We start from the raw sequence: 18,728 nt of genomic DNA on the forward strand, positions 1-18,728 counted from the left end.
AGTGACTGTACTGTTACAACAAAATATTTCTTGGCCAATCTGACAGTCACTACATGTATTATGTTAATAAAATTCATGTGTAACTGTTAAAACAGAAAGTTATTTCCATTAAATGTAAATAACCTGATACTCTTGTGGTATATATGTATTTAGGATAGGGACAAAATCTACAAAATCTGAAAGTCACGCAACAAACTTGTGCAAATGTGCAAAACTACAAAAACAAGGAAGTTCAAAGGGGAATGGTGCAAGAGGTGTAAAAAGAAAACTATTTTATAATAAACCATGCCAGGGAAAAACAAAAGAGTTATCGTAATCATCATAAACAGTACAAGGAAAAAAATTAAATCAATGGTAATCAACAAATTCACTCGTCCTTGGCTTGCTATGTTGGGCCAGGTCCACTTTGGAAAATCAATCCTGAAATGTAACAAAAAATAAATTGCAAATTAAGGGTGCAAAGATAAGGGCTTCAATGGTACCTAAATGAGCAAGGTATGTAATCATGCTGCAACCTTGCACTGGATGGAAAAAAAATTAGGGCCAAAACTGGGGGATCGGGCAGCCAATCGCATGTGTGCCAGGAACCAGGTTTGGGTCTGCTTTGGAGGTGCAAAGGATCCAATTCGAGTGGAGAAAAGGGTTGGGTCAAATGCATCCACATTTTGGGAGATCTGAATAGGGTAAATGATGAGGGCTGAACTAAAGGGCAAGGACTATCTGCTTAGCATAGGCTCCATAATCACAATAACTCATAAAACAGCAATTTATTCAAGGATTTTTAGGATTGGGAATGGAAAAATATTGAGTAATAATCTTACATATATGAACTTATATAAAAGACAATCAATGCTGGAAGCTTAGGCACAGCAATGTACGTAAATAGAATCCAAAAGAGAAGCTGGTGAAAAGGATATGATGTACCACTGGAGGGGATAATGGAGGATGGGAGTAATACTTATATACTGGAGGAAACTGTGATGGACATGGCTACTGAAAGTCTGGTCAATGTTGAAATGAAAGAGACTCAATTTTAGAACTGAAACTTGTACAATTGTAATTCAATCAGAACCTGATATGTACTAAACAAAGGCGAAGAGCATCAATTCAGGTCAAAAATGACCACCAGAGCATTTTATGGTTAAGGATTGTCCTGCGAAAAAGTCAATTTATGGGCCATTTAAGGGATAATTTCGCCGTTAAAAACACGTCTGCGTTCAGATGGACGTTGTAGAGCTACCGCAGAAAGTGAGCGTTCTGGGGAGCCGCTAAGAGCTTAGAGCTCATAATGCGGATTATGCAGATTGGAGCACGCGCGCGAGGGTGCCGTTTTCCCATTCTATGGCCTTGAGAAGTGCTGACCACACCATGCCGGGGGGGTGGGGGTCCTGCTTTCCCACCCCACTACACTAGGCAGGCAGCTAGCTAGCCGGGTTAAAGCTCGCTGCTACTACTCACCGGCAGGGAACATGGCTTGTCGAGAACGACCAAATCCTCATCTAAATGTAATATCTCAATGTTTCGCGCTAACACCGGTGTCTCATGTCTGCAATAGCAATCACAACACGGCTGCGTTTAGCATCTATATTAACCATGAACTGTATTAGGAAAAAAAAAAGAAAATTGATCTATCACCGACAATGCACAATGCGAGCTAATGAAAAGGCTGCAGGTGTCTCCCACACACACCCAGGTAAGCTGCGGCGATCACCATCACCACTCTGAAAACACCAAGATTAGCAACAACAGAGGGACACCCTTCACCGCCTCCCCTCGCCGCCTTGCTAACAGAGCCCAGATCTAAGTTGTCCAATAAAGTAGAGTCATAAAACTAATTTGGTTCCGTGTTGTGTTTCGGGTAAAATCTGTGAATTATGATACCTTGCAAAAAACAAACATTACAACAATGTACACGATACATGTTAAAAAAACGTACAGAAAAAAGTATCCTGTATATTTCTATAATTCATTTCAGGGATAAATTTACAATTCACTAAAGGAGCACATGGATAGGGGATGGAGGTTGGAGAGTGAAAAACACAAATCAATTTTAAAATTTGAGTCAACAATAGGATCAGACCAAGTGCAAGCAAGAAAAACATTGGTTCTAATAAAAGAGGAAATAGAGCAAGGGGAGGGTCTGAAGGGAAAACGTTGGTGGGACTTCATACAAGATCTGGGACCGAGCAAAGCGCTGTTGGGAACTCAGTACCCTTCACTAACATGCCTCACATCTATTTCCAAATGGCTTTTGATCTACTGTAGTACTCGGATTATCCACATATTACTTTCGTAAACTAATTTAAATTGACAAATGGTTTTGAGCTTAAAGCCATTTTTCATAAGATGTTAATATTGTGGAAAAGCTTTGAAACAGTAGAAGCCATGAAGTATAGATGTGAGTGCTGGGCGACAAGTCTAGAGTGGTGTACGTGATGGCGGTGGTGGGGTGACAAGTAACACCACTTACAGGAATAGAGGCAGGCTTGTCCACCACAACAAGGTCTTCGTCCACGTGTACGATGGGGATTTGCTCAGCCGTCACAGGTACCTCATGCCTGAAACCATTGACACTTACATCTGCACCTTCACCCCACTCACCTCACCTCCCCAAAAACCAGGGTAGTGGGGTGGTGTAGTGTTGGCTGACTAAGTGATTAGCAATAAAAATTCAAATAAAATATCAAGTTATACAATGAATATTGAAATTAATGGCTGCTTCTCATAATGCTACACAGTATCTTGACATTAAGTTTACAAAAAGTCAAAAAGCTTAGTACTAAAATCTTTTTAATAACTATCCTAACATTATAGTGTGTGATTTTTTATAGCATAATTTCTAGGGGGCTGTTTAATTCAAATACATTTACTTTCATGGGAAACTACGAATTACCTTCTTTAACTATAACAGTTAATTGTTTTACCATGAGTTTTCCAGATTTTCTAAATGCAATGGTTATGTTCTATGTTATGGTATAATTTAACTAACCGAATGAAACCCCTTGCATCTTCAGACTGTCAAGAACTGAACTTTATTAATTGTACGTCTTAGTATAGCTTGGATGTAAATGTTTAGTATAACTCTTCTATATATACAAAATACTGTATTATAGTACGTATTAGCAAAAATTTCAGGTACTACTTCATAAGAGTCAAAATGTTTAAAATCTGAACTATATCAGATCAACAGAATGGAACATCATAAAAATCAAATTCAGTTCATCACACTTTTACATGTACAAATAAAAATCAGTATTCAAATTCTTACTATTTTTCAAAGTTTTACATTTCCTGCTCCCTAATTCGGAATAATGAATAAAGAATGCCTACTCTCATAGATAACTGTACCCAGTTGACAAATTTTTCATACTTGAAACAAAAAGTTCTACTATTCAATACTGGGAATATTCTTTCCATTTATACATAGATTCTGTTTACAGTATTTCACAAAAAGAAAAACTATGGTACACTATATATTGATAGATTTCACAAATAAGTTATTAATACTTACTCTACAGATATCACAATGTTATACCTATACGACACATCTACCAAATTAAAATACAAAAATTAACCTTTAAAGTTGTTACTACTATTTTGCCTAAACTTAGCCCTAATGTTTCCTACAAACACTAAACAGTCATCCCAATTAGGTGCACAAAATTACCTATTTCATGAATGAAAATTTTTACCTAAATATATCACTAACAGGCTGTAACTCCTGTTCGAGGATGGAAGATAAGGATCAAAGACTGAAATGCAAGCAGAAGATGTCAAATGCTTGGAATGGCATTGATGATAGTTTACAATCACATAAAACATAAAAAAACTTAAGGCCGTAGCACGGGCCCTTCGTGATTAATGATTACGTACTTAGTTCTACTATCGCTTTGCTAAAAAAGCCAGTTACTTTACAGCTGATAATGGAGTCTGCCAGCTTTAACTGATTCAATACAATTACAATAAGAACACCAATTCCCTTATTTCTTTGCTAAAAACTTTTAAGCAAGAAAGTTAGCAAATAAGTTGTGATACAGGGACAATTAATAATTGCAACAGCAAGATAACACTGTGCATTACTGCAGAATCTTTAAGTTATTGTAAAATGCAAGCACAACTCATATATGTAGTGCTGGCAATCTGATTCTCTGGGGTTACATAATAAACAAAAGAAAATATTCTAGTGCACTTCAGAAGGAAAAGTGTTATGGGACTTAATGGTAATATATTGGTTTATGGAGATGGTGGGAGGGGATAGATGTGGAGAGGGGGATGGATGGGAGCAGGGTCTAAGGCTGATATACCTGTGGACTATGTTGGCAAGAAGGTCGTTGTGCTTCAGGCGGTAGTCTGTGTCCACCTTCTCGTAGTTCACGGTCAGGGTGCCACTTTTGATGCACCGCTCCTGCACACACAAGCAAAAGCATCACATAAGATCAATTTGGATGATTCGAGAAAGTATAAGAGAAAAATGACATACTAAACAGTGAGCTGAAATGAGGTGTTGGGGAAGAACAAAGAGATATAAATGGGAACTGACTACTTCATCAGAAAAAATAAAAGGACACGAAGACTGAGAAAAAATTCAAGACTTCCAGTTGAATTAGTTCTTGCATTTATATTTGCTAAGCATACATAAAATTAACTACTGGATAAGAGATTAAGAAAATATTCAAACATATTTCATATATAAAAAACTGTGTACATGCATACCACTAAATTGCATTTTGTGGGCATACCAGAAAGTAAATATCGCTGGGTTAAGATTTATTGGAAAACAAAAATAAGTTAATGTAAATAAAATATCCCAAGCCCTCATGTTTTGCTAAAGGGCCTGGGGGATTCTGATCCCTTACCACCTCAATTATTTATATATATATGCTTTCTCTAGATGTGTTCCTGACAGAAGAGTGGGTTTTTGGTCTAAATGCATGGACAGAATATAGAGTGCAGAAGAGTGTATTACTTAGGGATGCTATCTTGGATTTAGCTACAGTGTACTTCTAGTGTACTGAAAGTCAATTATCCTATCTTGATGGTACCATTGAACTGCTTTACAATTATAAGGATAATAAACTGGGCTACCAAGAGGTCAACGTATAACAAAATCAAGTTAGTACTGCCCTCAAATAAGAAAATTACCATAGTAACCTTAGGAATGCAACATAAATCATCCCCAAAATGAAAGTTAATTTCTTTTGCTATGCTTCCAATTTAACCACATTTAAGAAAAAATTTCTTTTCAACATCATGAACTCTTTTAAATGTAAAAAAATTAATAATGTTACACTAAAGGATTTTCAACAAGAACATATAAGACCATCTAAAATAATAGAGAAGATTCACATCACCCGTGCCATCTGATGTCTAGGCCAGTCCCTTATGACGCTCCTGATAGGCTGTTGATAAGCCAATCACAGGGGCTGGAGACTCTCAGTCTCTCTCGAGAGTTTACATAGGCAAGACACATTTTCCAAATCTCCTGAAGGATACTTTAGAAAGATGTATCCTACAGGAGAGGTGGAACATACATCCTGCCTATGTGAACTCTCTCGAGAGACTGAGAGTTTCCAGCCCAGTAACTGGCTTATCAACAGTCAATCAGGAGCATCATAAGGGACTGGCCTAGACATCGGATGCATGGTTGATGTGAATCTACTATAGTAGTTCTGTTTACCTCTTAATTTGACATTTTATAATGAAATAACTGCACTGACCATTAACTCTCTTTTTCGAATTTATCATTAATTAACCTACCTAACTATATGATTTTATATACGTATATATATCTCATCTAGACTTTTTCCTTTTTTCCTTATGACTCATACTTTGATGTAAAAGATAAGTGCCTTCATCTACATTATTTATTAAGTTTAGCTGCACCCAATCAACCTCTGTACAATGCAAAAATATAAAAGGGAGATGAAAAAATATTCTAAATAAAATATTAATTTTCCTTAGTACTGAAACACACAGAAGTGAGAAGTCGGAGTCTTTGACCAAGACCATTGATCCTGGATGGAACATTCATCTGTACTTACATACTCCTCTGCTGGGTGTGCCCGAAACTCCTTGGCAAAGACGTCGAGGATCTTTTCTCCAACCCAACGTCCTTTGGTAAATGTTGTGAATGTGAAATAGTAAGGATACACCTTCCTCAAACCTGCAAATCCATAATTCAAAAAATTAGTTGTGGTTGTGTATGGTGCAAAAGGTTTTTGAATCTATGTAAAAATCACTTCCCTCCCCCCTTCTTATTCTACTGTTCTAATTCTGATGAGATGAAAGGTTCAAAGTCTCTTGTTACAAACGTTCATGTCTATCATCTGTTGAGTTGAAATTTTAAGGGAGACTCCCAACATCATTATACACTCAAGCACTATATAGTTAGTTTCGAATTGTCAATGCAATGATATACATACAAGAAACAAGAGCAGTTTTCCCTAAAATACAGAACCAACGTTCACACACACACGTGTATATATATATATATATATATATATATATATATATATATATATATATATATATATATATGTGTGTGTGTGTGTGTGTGTGTGTGTCTGTGTGTGTGTGTGTATATATATATTCCTCCTGTCTCCTTAACCTAATCAATCTTAATCATACACAAAAATGAAGTGTATAAACCTATACATACGACGACGCAAACACCAAGTAAACGCACCCATAAATAAACACGAAATGGAAAATAATAATACAAAATAAAGTAGAAAAACATCAAACGACGAGGAGCCGCTAAACGAGCTGCGGCAAGAGAGAGGAAAAGTGACTCGGGGACTTTTGAATTTTTCTTCTCGACATGATCATATTACCTTTTCTGGTAGTGGAGGCTTCATGCGAGATGCAGTTTAAGATAAGAGTGATGGGACAGTCCCAACTGACAGTGACTGGTGCGTGGATATGGTTTCCTTCTCAGGGGAGGATGAGCGGGAAAAAAGGACTACGTTGTGTGGAGAGCGGAGACTAAGGTATGGGGAGGGAATGGACGGGAAGGGAAGCGGGTGGGGGGAAGAAGGGTTTTGCAGACGAAGGAGGTTAATGATATATAAAGTTATGTGACGTGTGAAAAAAAAACTCCCATTTTCTTGGTGGTAACGATCTTATTATTTTTTTCTTTACTATATAGTTGCATGTCATCTTTAATTTTCCTTGATGAAAAACATGGTTACAGAGGGGGTGTAACTTCATCGGACGATTATAACGAAACACGAAACGAAAATATACATCCTTTCGGAATGATCTACACGAAAATAAAACCCAACATGCCGTGATCTTGGGAAAAACCTTCATAAGCCTAATAAATACCATGGCGTGAAGAAACGCCAATTTTTTTTATCCCAATGTTACCATATCTGGAGACAATTCCGTGAAAACGTTCATTTTTTTTCCCAATAAACTTTATCTTAACACTGCTCTATCTAAGTTTCATTTTGAGTGATTTGCCGGACGGTAAGTGAAGACTTACGTAGAACATCAACTTGTAGTTATTTTTAGATATACTTCGTGCGTCCTTGGTACTTTTTTCCCCCATTCGCTTCGAGATAATTTCAATATGAAATTTTCATAGCATTTACTTACCGTTCTCTATGTAATATGAAGTTTCGTTGTAACGTTCCTCTGAGAATCCGGGTCTCTTTGCCTTAAGTGCCTTCGTCTCCAATTTGGCCTGGAAAGAAGATTGTCTGCTATTACTAACGACTCCAGGATAGGCAATTTGATCATTCATAATGACGATAAAAGATAAGTTAAAAACCATTTATTTGATACAGTCAGTTCCTTCATAAATACATCTGATATTAACAGTAATAAATATATTTGTTATTAACAATAATAAAAAACAAGTCTTTAAAAAAATATTCATTTAGAAAACGAAGAAAATTAGCTTATCGATAAATCAATTTTTTTTAAATATCATCTTCACTGTTGTTAAAAAAATCTCCATGTACCTAAATCACCAGTAACTTCACTCAAATTAATTTTACAAGTAGTTAAAAAAAAGCAAATTCAACTTGAACCGCCAGTCTCTGCAACTCCTTCCAGGTATAATTCCATTACACCGGAGAAGGGTTAGAGAAAGGAATGCCAGGGCTCAAGTATTGTGGAAAGCTGTGAAGCCCAACTATAATAGATTCACATCAACTGTGCATTTGATGTCTAGGCCAGTCCCTTATGACGTTCCTGATTGGCTGCTGATAAGCCAATTACAGGGCCGGAAACTCCCAGTCTCTCTCGGGAGTTCACATGGGGAGGATGTATGTTTCACCTCTCCTGAGGGATACTTTTGAAAGGGGTATCCCTCAGGAGAGGTGGAACATAGATCCTACCCATATGAACTCTCGGGAGAGACTGCGAGTTTCCAGCCCTGTGATTGGCTTAACAGCAGCCAATCAGGAGCGTCGTAAGGGACTGGCCTAGACATCAAATGCACGGTTGATGTGAATCTACTAATAGTAATCAAGGTAATACTGTTACGTTTCGCTTTTCCATTTCTTTCAAACGACTTTCTATCTTCAGTGGGTTCACGAGAGCCACAGAAGATCATATGCGTTTGTTGTCTATTGGTATTACACCCAACGAGGTCACTTGTCTATTTTTCTCTGTTGGAGACCTTTCATCCTGCTTCATACACAAAACTGACAGGCTCTCCTCTCTCTCTCTCTCTCTCTCTCTCTCTCTCATCTCTTCTTCATGAATTAAGCTTTCTCATTTTTTCATATTTAAATCCCAGCGTCTTTTAACGTCTTCTTCATGTCTGGGCTAAGTCGGGATACTGGGTTACCCTTTCCATCTGCTTATGCAGAATATTTAGTTTCTGCAGCAACTGTTAAAAAAATCTCAATTTACTCTGTCGTTAAAGAAATTCAAATATCCACTGTCACAGTAAAATGTGTTATACCGCAAAAATGTATAAGTTTATATATATATATATATATATATATATATATATATATATATATATATATATATATATATATATATATATATATAATTTACAGTATATAGTTAAACTTGAGTACTGACTTCCGTAGACTTACCCTAAAAAATTCTTTAAGCACTACCACAATACGTATCAATAATGGGAACTCAAATCTAGACGCATACAACCGGCCAAAGTCTAGACATCCTGTACTTTCCTGACCCGAATCAATATGTCTTAATAAATTTCTACCATAAGCAGCAGATTTGCCTTAATGAAGGATATCACAAGCATTTGTGCACAATATGTATACTGCATGTTTGCATGTGTTAAGGCCTGTCCACACTAGCAGGCAATCACTCGAGCACTTCATATTTTACATTTTTTCTCGCTTCTGAAGCAGTGTTACCAGACAATCGTATCGTTCTGACTCCATATTCGGTCGGTCAGTAGAGTGGAACGGGTTATGGGAACAGCGTTTGCCAATCGGGCAGTGCCCGCTAGTGTGGACAGGGCCTAGCTGAATATCAGTCTCTCCGTTTCTCTGAGAGAGAGAGAGAGAGAGAGAGAGAGAGAGAGAGAGAGAGAGAGAGAGAAGAGAGTTTAACTCAGTCGTGCAATTTTGAAATACAAACTCTAGCACCTCATCAATTGACTTTTACCAATGAGAATTCCCTAACCACACCGCCATAAGCACAGCAACTTCACAATCGTCTATTTTCTTTTTATCCATCACCGTATCATCAGAATCACCATCAGTATCATCAACGCCGTTTTCAACAGCTGCCAGATAGCGTTTCGCACCGAGAGATGACCCCGAAGCAAGGGGAAGGGGAAGGGGACTGGGGGGTGGGGGGGGGGGGGGGGGGGGGGGGGGTGGGGGGGGGGGGGGGGGTTTTTTAATAGCGATAGGCAAAAGCGACGGGGACAATGAAACCATTGTTGTAAGTTGCAGATCGCCTCCTCAACACCGGTTGCAAGAGAGGTTGCAAGTTAGGTTGCTCGCGGGGTTTCGCGCGGCCACATATAAACAAGATGTCTGAAGCGACAGACGAAGCCATGTAAATGGATCCTGGGAGACACAGAATACTCACAAACGCACACACGTCCCATCTCTCTCCCTGGGTTTTGTTTTTATTTCTTAGAAAGGACTTTGAATGCGTTATCTATACTCTGTTTTTTTCCATCTGTCCACCCGCCAGAGGTGTTTGCGTATGGTAACACTGCGTCCCAGGCTTTAGATATGTGTAAGTTTTAGGTAAATAAAAGTATATCTGGGTACATTTGCAACTGGAAAGTGTTTTAATAATTTACTGTATGCGAATTACACCGTTAATATTCGAAATAGGACATTGTTATTATTGTTGAATGTAAGCTGAATGTAACTATCTAAAGCCCGGGACGCAGTGTTACCATACGAAAACACCACAGGCGGGTGGACAGATGGAAAAAAAACCGAGTATAGTACATGAAGTTTTCATTGACTGTGTTTCCTAAAGACTGTTTTATTTAGAATATAGTCACTCAGTTTTCTTTACTTTAGCATCAAGGAATTTCAATTTATTACGAAAACCATAAAGCTTTCCCTGCTTCCCAAAGACTTTTTTTGTGCAGCTTGAAGGCGTACGGTATTAAGTTACATTATTTATGACTATAAACGAAAAAATGCATGTTATTAAGCATACTGTAAACTTGGCACACTCTATTTACTAGTTGAGATACTCCCAGCATCAGAAGGAGGGCTTCGATCAATGAATGTTACGTTAAATCACATTTTTAAGATATGTGCATTTATATACGAATCAAAGACAGACTATCTTACTGTAATGGGCGTAATGTCTGTCTGTCCGTCCGTCTGTCATTCAATCACGGCCAAACGGCTGATCCGATGGGCATCAAACTTGGCAGGGATATAGTGGAGACTCCTAAGATGGTTTATAATGGGGTTTCATCCTACCTCCTCCACCCTCCGAAGGGGATGGGGGTGAGAAGGGATTCCCTGAACGGAATTGGTTCTGCCCGCGAAACGAGGCTGGTTGTACCCGTAGACTTAGGTAGGCTACGAATTTTCATACAAAATTTCTGTATACATATGTTTGCTATTATTAATAAACGAATTATCAGGTACACTATAATGCAGCTGATTACCTGAAGAGGCATGATCTTAGAAGCACGGGCATATGATTGAATGAACAAAGAATATTACGAATATAAAGCTGAATGATAATTTCTTGTTCATAGTTCTAGTTTCGCATCATTCCTAAACCATTATTACAAGGGGTTACTCGGAGGGGTTGGTATCCGAGGAAGGTTATGGGGCTCTTCAACGATTGGGCAAAAGCCAAGAAAACCGCGTTAGAGGTCAATCAATTCAGAGCAAACTTCGTTATGTTCGAATTTATCACAAGAAAATGAGTAAAACTTCGGTTGCCTTTCTCAAAGCGGTAAATAAACTTTTCGAGAGTTTTTAAGGCCGTATATATCATATCTCTTCTTTTGATATGATTTCTTCATATATTCTCTCTCTCTCTCTCTCTCTCTCTCTCTCAAAAAATTCTCTCTCTAAAAAATCTCTCTCTCTCTCTCAACAGCAACCACTCCTACACTCATGTTCTACATGCTCAACTACGGAAGAATCAAGCGTGAAAAACTTCCATACATAACCTTAGAGAGAGAGAGAGAGAGAGAGAGAGAGAGAGAGAGAGAGAGAGAGAGAGAGAGAGAGAGAGAGAGAAAGGTTCCAAATTACTGAAACAAGACAACTGACAACGGAACGTTTCGAAACTTTCGATTAAAAAAAACCCTATACATAGAGAGAGCCTCTCTTGAGTACACTGAATCATTATGGAAACACTGACCGAACAATTAAGGACTTTGACAAGTTCTATTTAGTACCAAACTCATCTACTAATTAAAGACAGCGAAGAAACACAACACTCTCGGCAAGAGAAAGAGACAATGGTACCGTACTTTAAATATATATCTCATTTCCGTTGCGAAAAGAATACATTAGCCCATTCCGTCTATGTGAATTTTTATGAAAATAAAAAGCGTTTTGAAATTCAGTCACTTGGAAAGCCATTCTCTATAGAAACAACCACGAAAGGGGAAACTATCAGAAACTGTAGGAAATTATTTCCATCTCAAACAAAGCACCGATGCCCAGAATTCGAATAACCTAGGTTTGGAACTATCAAAACTGTGAAGACCCAGAGTTCATTTACGAGAGAAATCCAATGAACCAAAATATGAAGTCTCAAAATACGAAGCAATTGTCTAGTTAAACTGCCACAAAATACTATACAGCAAAATGCAAAGAAAAACTAATTTCACCGCGACACACTTGTATACGATTACAAATGTTGCTTAGCATAGGCCATATTATTCCTTAAACGCACAACACCCTCTGCATAGTTTTACTTACAAGGAGGCAATAAAAGACAATGAAATACTGGGTTCCCCTTCTCATCACATACTGACAGTGATCTTCACCACATAGGACATTTTGAAGTCTTTTAAGAATATTCTGGCAAATGTCATAAGCAACGGTAACGTTTTTAATTTACTATCATATAAATTTGTTTACAGACATCTTTAATGAACAGGCTGTTCATGAAGTGTAGATAAAATTATGCTCACGATTTTCTTGAATATTCAGGTTGCAAAATCAGCTAGCCATTCATTAACTACATTATAACCAAACTTGATTAATGGTAATTCATAAAGGGGAAAAGTTAAAATAATGAATTCTTCAATTTAAGTATATCCAACCTAACGATGTCTTAAGAGGTATAAATTTCCTTCCCAAGGTTGTGTGAAGTTACACATAACGATTATATGGAGAAATGTCCGTCTGCTTGCATGTGTCTGTACGTACAGCATCTACAGACATTCCTCGCCAAATTTCCTTTATTAACTGAAACATATAAAGCTAGCACTTGATTTTTGCAAAAATACGAAAGGCCCACTCAAGTCTTACGATAAAAAGAATCTGGATAAAGATGCACCGTATGAGGTCCACTGACGGCACTAACCTCCTTCGGCGTAGGGCAAACAAGGACGCGCAAAAGAACAATAAAATGTTCATTGAATACACTTCTTAGATTACGGTAAATACGACCTAAGCTAAGACACAAGAGTTCAATTCTCTTCGACACACCAGATTCAGATATTACCGAGTTACGTCCTTGGATTTCACGACGAAACCTCTTTCTGAGCAAAGGCAGTGCCTTAAATTTGGTTAAGATCTCCCAACAACGATACTCGCTAAAACAAATTCGTCTGTATATAAGAACATCGCAGAATTTTGAGTGATAAATTTCTTGAATCCTCTGGAAGCCTAGTTTCAAAATGTTTCACATTTGCTAAATCCATCAAGCTCTTATGAAAAAAAAAGAGACCCATATGACAAAGCAATTACGGAAAAAAACACTATAACTTTCTTAAATCTTCTGGAGGCCTAGTTTTAAAAATGTTTCACATGTGCTAAAACTATCAAGCTCTGATGAAAAACAAACCATATGACGAAGCAATTATGAAAAAAGCTGAAAAAAAATCTACCGAAATGCAATCTGTTCACCCATGGGGAGCTTGAATTAACTGAAGTACTTTGGAAATTCATTTCTAGCTCATGAAGACTATTGTTTACGAAACGCTTGATATCCACACTAACCTTTCGCACTAGCAAATGGCTTTACCTTCATTATTAATGTTAATAATAATAATAATAATATGGAATTCATCTGGCTACACAGAGCGCTGCAGAATTTCAGATCATGAAGTTCGAAGAAAGCTAGCAAGGATCATATTCAATTCTTGGGTCGTGGACAAGAATGTTGAACGCATTAGAATATAGCGCATCAAATACCACTGAACTTGTATAGAGAGAGAGAAGAGAGAGAGAGAGAGAGACCTTACAGACCTTACATCTTGTTCGGGTTGCCCCAGGTCCCTCAGTGTGAGGCACCTCTAATGTCTACCAGAGAGTTGCTAGTACATCTTCCGGTATATTTTGCATCTTCCAATCTTGGATGGTCTGGGATGCAGTTTAGATATTTGTCGAGCTTATTCTTAAACACATCTACGCTCACTCCTGATATATTCCTCAGATGAGCTGGCAACGCATTGAATAGAACGCTGCATTATCGATGCTGGTGCGTAGTGGATTAATGTCCTGTGTGCTTTCCTTATTTTTCCTGGTATAGTTTTGGGCACTATTAATCTACCTCTGCTTGCTCTTTCTGATATTTTTAGTTCCATGATATTTTCTGCTATTCCTTCTATCTGTTTCCATGCCTGAATTATCATGTAGCGTTCTCTTCTCCTTTCTAGACTATATAATTTTAAGAATTGTAGTCTTTCCCAGTAGTCTAGGTCCTTAACTTCTTCTATTCTAGCTGTAAAGGACCTTTGTACACTCTCTATTTGTGCAATATCCTTTTGATAGTGTGGGTACCATATCATATTGCAATATTCAAGTGGACTACGAACATATGTTTTATAAAGCATAATCATGTGTTCAGCTTTTCTTGTTTTGAAGTGCCGTAACAACATTCCCATTTTTGCTTTACATTTTGCAACCAGAGTTGCTATTTGATCATTGCATAACATGTTCCTATTCATCATCACACCAAGGTCTTTAACTGCTTCCTTATTTGTGATTGTCTCATTATTAGGTCCCTTATATGCATATAGCTTTCTTTCTCTGTCTCCATAATTTATTGATTCAAATTTATCAGAGTTAAATACCATCCTATTTACCTCTGCCCAATCATATACTTTGTTAAGGTCTCTTTGTAGAGCGTTCCGATCTTGCATCACAAGTAATTTCTCTACTTATTCTTGTGTCATCTGCGAAACTACTCACTACCGAATCCTTAACATTATTGTCTATGTCTTCAATCATAATAACAAACAGTATTGCAGCTAACACCGTACCTTGCGGCACACCGGATATTACCTTGGCTTCATCCGATTTTCTCGTCGTTTGCAATAACTATCTGTTTTCTGTTGTGTAAAAATTCTTTTAACCATCTTCCTACTTTATCCACGATATTGTGTTTTCTAATTTTCTTCACTAATATATTATGGTCTACTTTATCAAAAGCTTTTGCAAGTCTAAATAAACCACATCTGTTTCATTTCCGCTTTTCATATTTTTGAATATGTTCTCACGGTGGACTAACAGTTGGGTTTGTGTACTTTTTCCGGGTACGAAACCATGTTGTCCTTTATTAAACAAATTATTTTTTATTAAATGTTTCATAATATTTTTCTCATTACCCTTTCATACACTTTCATAATATGTGATGTTAGACTCACAGGCCTATAATTACTTGCCTCTAGTCTTGATCCACTTTTGAAAGTAGGGGTAATATATGCTAATTTTGTGCTCATCATAAATCTTGCCTGTATCTACACTTTGTCTTAATAATATTGCAAGTGGCTTTGCGATAGAATGAACTACTTTCTTTAACAAAATAGCAGGAATTCCATCAGGCCCTGCAGCAGCTCCATTTTTAATTTCATTATAGCCTGCACAATATCAGCTTCATTAATATCTATGTCAGCTAAATATTCACTATTTTCATCCCTTACTTCTATATCATTATCTTCATTATCTATTCTAGGGGTGAATTCTCTCTTATATCGTTCTGCCAGTATGTTGCAAATTTCCTTTTTTCATTCGTTAATCTCCCTTCAATTCTCAGAGGGCCTATTTCTATTCTTCTTTTATTCATCTTCTTCGCATATGAGTATAATAGTTTGGGGTTTTGCTTGATATTTAATAGGGTTTTTTCTTCCAAGTCCCGTTTTTCATTTTCTTTTGATTGTATAATCTTTTGTTCTGCATTTTCTATCTTACTTTTTAGTTCTATAAGCTTTCCATGCATTTTTTTCTTTTGCAAGACCTTTTTTCCACTTTCTGATTTTCTGGAACAAGATCCTTCTGTCTCTTGGTATGCATGAATGATGTTTACTTTTCTTCTTCGGTATATATTTTTCCACTATTTTCTCCAATAATTTATATAATATCTCCGTATTTACCCTTATGTCATCACTTACGAAAATGTTATCCCAATCTTTGTTTAATTCTTCATTAATTTCTGACCATTTTATATATTTTTTACTGTAGAAGTTGTATTTTCCATATCCTTCCCACTTTTTCATTTCTTGCTTATCTCTCTATTTTACTTGCTTTGGAATGAACTGTTAATTCTATGACATTATGGTCTGAAATATTCGCATTATAAACTATTATTTCTTTAACATAATTCATCTCGTTCACAAATACTAGGTCTAAAGTATTTTCCTTTCTTGTTGGCAGGTGATTTATTTGTTGAATGTTGTATTCTAGTAGCATATCTAATAGCTTTTCAAATTGCCTCTTATCTTCTGCACTACTATTACTCTCTTTTTTATATGTATAAGTACAACCACAATCTCCTATTCGTTCTTTCCATTCTACGAAAGGAAAGTTGAAGTCTCCAGATAGGAGAATAGTCCAGTCCTTGTGATTTCTACATATATCATCCAATTTTTCAATTATTAAGTCAAACTCTTTAGTATTAGGAGGTCTATATATTACTATGTTCATCATTTTTCAGATTCAAATTCTACCGCTATTAGTTCACATTCTGAGTTACTATATTTCTCATATATTTTTTCCTTGTTTTTTGTCTTTCCCATATATTGCGGTTCCCCCTTGATTCCTATTTTTTCTATCTGATCTATCTGAGAGAGAGAGAGAGAGAGAAACTCGACAAGACACCCATCGAGACAGTGAAATAACTCGCGTCTTCTTTCACTGATGATGAGCACTCTCTCTCTCTCTCTCTCTCTCTCTTCTCTCTCTCTCTCTCTCTCTCTCTCAGCTGTTTTTAATTAGAGGCAAACCATTACTAGGAAGACGAGGAACGAACGTTCGGAATTAACCCCCCCCAACCCCCCCCCCCCCAACCCCCCCCCCCCCCCACCCCCGCCACCTCCCGGTCGGTAGATCGCTTCCTCTCTGTCAACTTTTACTTTTCAAATCCTTAAAAGAGAACCAATTCATTCTTTTTAATGCATTTGTTAAAAATACGTTCTCCTTTCATTCAGGCGTTATATAACTGATATTGAAGAGAGAGAGAGAGAGAGAGAGAGAGAGAGAGAGAGAGAGAGAGATATGCCTGAGGTCTTGGTAAACAAAGAAAATCTAGTCGACTGCATTGCTGTTTACGAGACTTGAGAGAATAACTTTTATAAACACCAGATTTAGTTGACATTTGCGTCAGAGGGAAAATTCGTGAATAACCTTGCATGCGCACAGGAGCAAAAATACCGCAGACAGAGCAGAATCGCCAGCAATCATGCTTGTTATCTGAGAGAGAGAAGATAGAGAGAGAGAGAGAGAGAGAGAGAGAGAGAGAGAGAGAGAGAGGTCGCGCACACGTCTCGCAACACAGACTTCTTTTATCTTCCCTCCAACATATGTAAATTCAGCGACATGAAAATTCTGTAAGTTTTCATGCCGGCGATGCATAATGTATACAAAAGCTACATTTTTTTCGCTGAAATTGCAATTTCGGGAGGCAATGGTAATTTTTCATCGCGATATTTAATAACGCAAGATAATGGACGGCAATTTTGCTCCTAATCGCCGTGAATCAATTTCAACTACGAAAAAAAAAAAAATATAAAGTACTTTCTCTGGTCTAATTTAGAAACGGCACCAAACGCTCTCGTCGTTCGTGAATACCTATAAATATATCCTTCTCTCTCTCTTTTCTCTCTCTCTTCTCTCTCTTTCTCTCTCGTGTGTCACAAACATATGTATAACAATATACATACATACATACACACACACACACACTATATATATATATATATATATATATATATATATATATATATATATATATATATATATATATATAGTATGTGTGTGTTTTCCCTTTGGAGGAGATGGCTCTAGAAGGTACGACCAATAGGGTTTTTACCATATTACATACAGGTTGAGATTTCTAGCCCCACACATATTCAACGTATCCTTTTGATGAAGACGTCGGGCATTTTACACCTTGGTGGCCCGATGTTGCCAAACTTTCGCCATGATCGGGAAACCAGAAAATGAGGAGTAAAGTTGAGGCCAATATGAGAAGACTGAAGAGGCTGACACAAATAGAGATTACCGCAATCAACAAATGGCTGAACAATGACACGCAAGAGAGGAAACAGGAGTCCAGTAGCAGAATGTGTGATATACAGGTATCGAAGCACAAGATCAAAATGTGAAGGCCTGATGAGGAAAAGTTCTCTATGTTGAATTGAAATGTGGTTCCTGAATTTAACGACAGTAAATCAATAGAAAGAGAGCTTACGGTAAGTGTCTGCCAACCGATGTTGAATAAATGGAGTAAAAATGGTGTTTATCAAGTATTAACGAATAAAATAAACTTCGTATAAGGTATGTATGGCAATTAACAGGATACAAAATGTAGAAAGGAAAAAAAAATCAACATGCAAGACTCGAGGTTTACAATATAAACGCATTGAATAATAATTATGTTTAGGTATTATAGGGCAATATTACATATATACAAATATACATACATATATATGAATAATTATCACATCGAACCGTGATCCATTTATATATCAATTCAAGCTACAAATGTCCTTTAATATCTAAATTCACTTTACCTCTGTTGGCTGATTGGATAGCGTCACTGACTGTCCTGATTTCGTCCCCGTCCACTTGGACGGTGGTTCGATCCCATGGGGGGACGAAATTATTATCAATTAAAAA

General features: G+C 37.2%; 1 protein-coding gene across 1 annotated transcript in view; it reads right to left on the reverse strand.

Moving 5' to 3' along the window:
• Positions 1-18,728, reverse strand: part of LOC135200503 (pseudouridylate synthase RPUSD2-like) — a 258,696-nt gene that overhangs the window by 99,579 nt on the left and 140,389 nt on the right. Inside the window, exons 2-5 of the mRNA XM_064229153.1 lie at positions 7,600-7,687; positions 6,042-6,163; positions 4,305-4,405; positions 2,471-2,558 (exon numbers count right to left, since the gene is read on the reverse strand). Coding sequence (XP_064085223.1) covers positions 2,471-2,558; positions 4,305-4,405; positions 6,042-6,163; positions 7,600-7,687 — 399 coding nt within the window. The remainder of the gene's footprint in view (positions 1-2,470; positions 2,559-4,304; positions 4,406-6,041; positions 6,164-7,599; positions 7,688-18,728) is intronic.

This window comes from Macrobrachium nipponense, chromosome 27 (assembly GCF_015104395.2).
Source record: "Macrobrachium nipponense isolate FS-2020 chromosome 27, ASM1510439v2, whole genome shotgun sequence".
Classification (NCBI taxonomy): Eukaryota; Metazoa; Arthropoda; class Malacostraca; order Decapoda; family Palaemonidae; genus Macrobrachium; species Macrobrachium nipponense.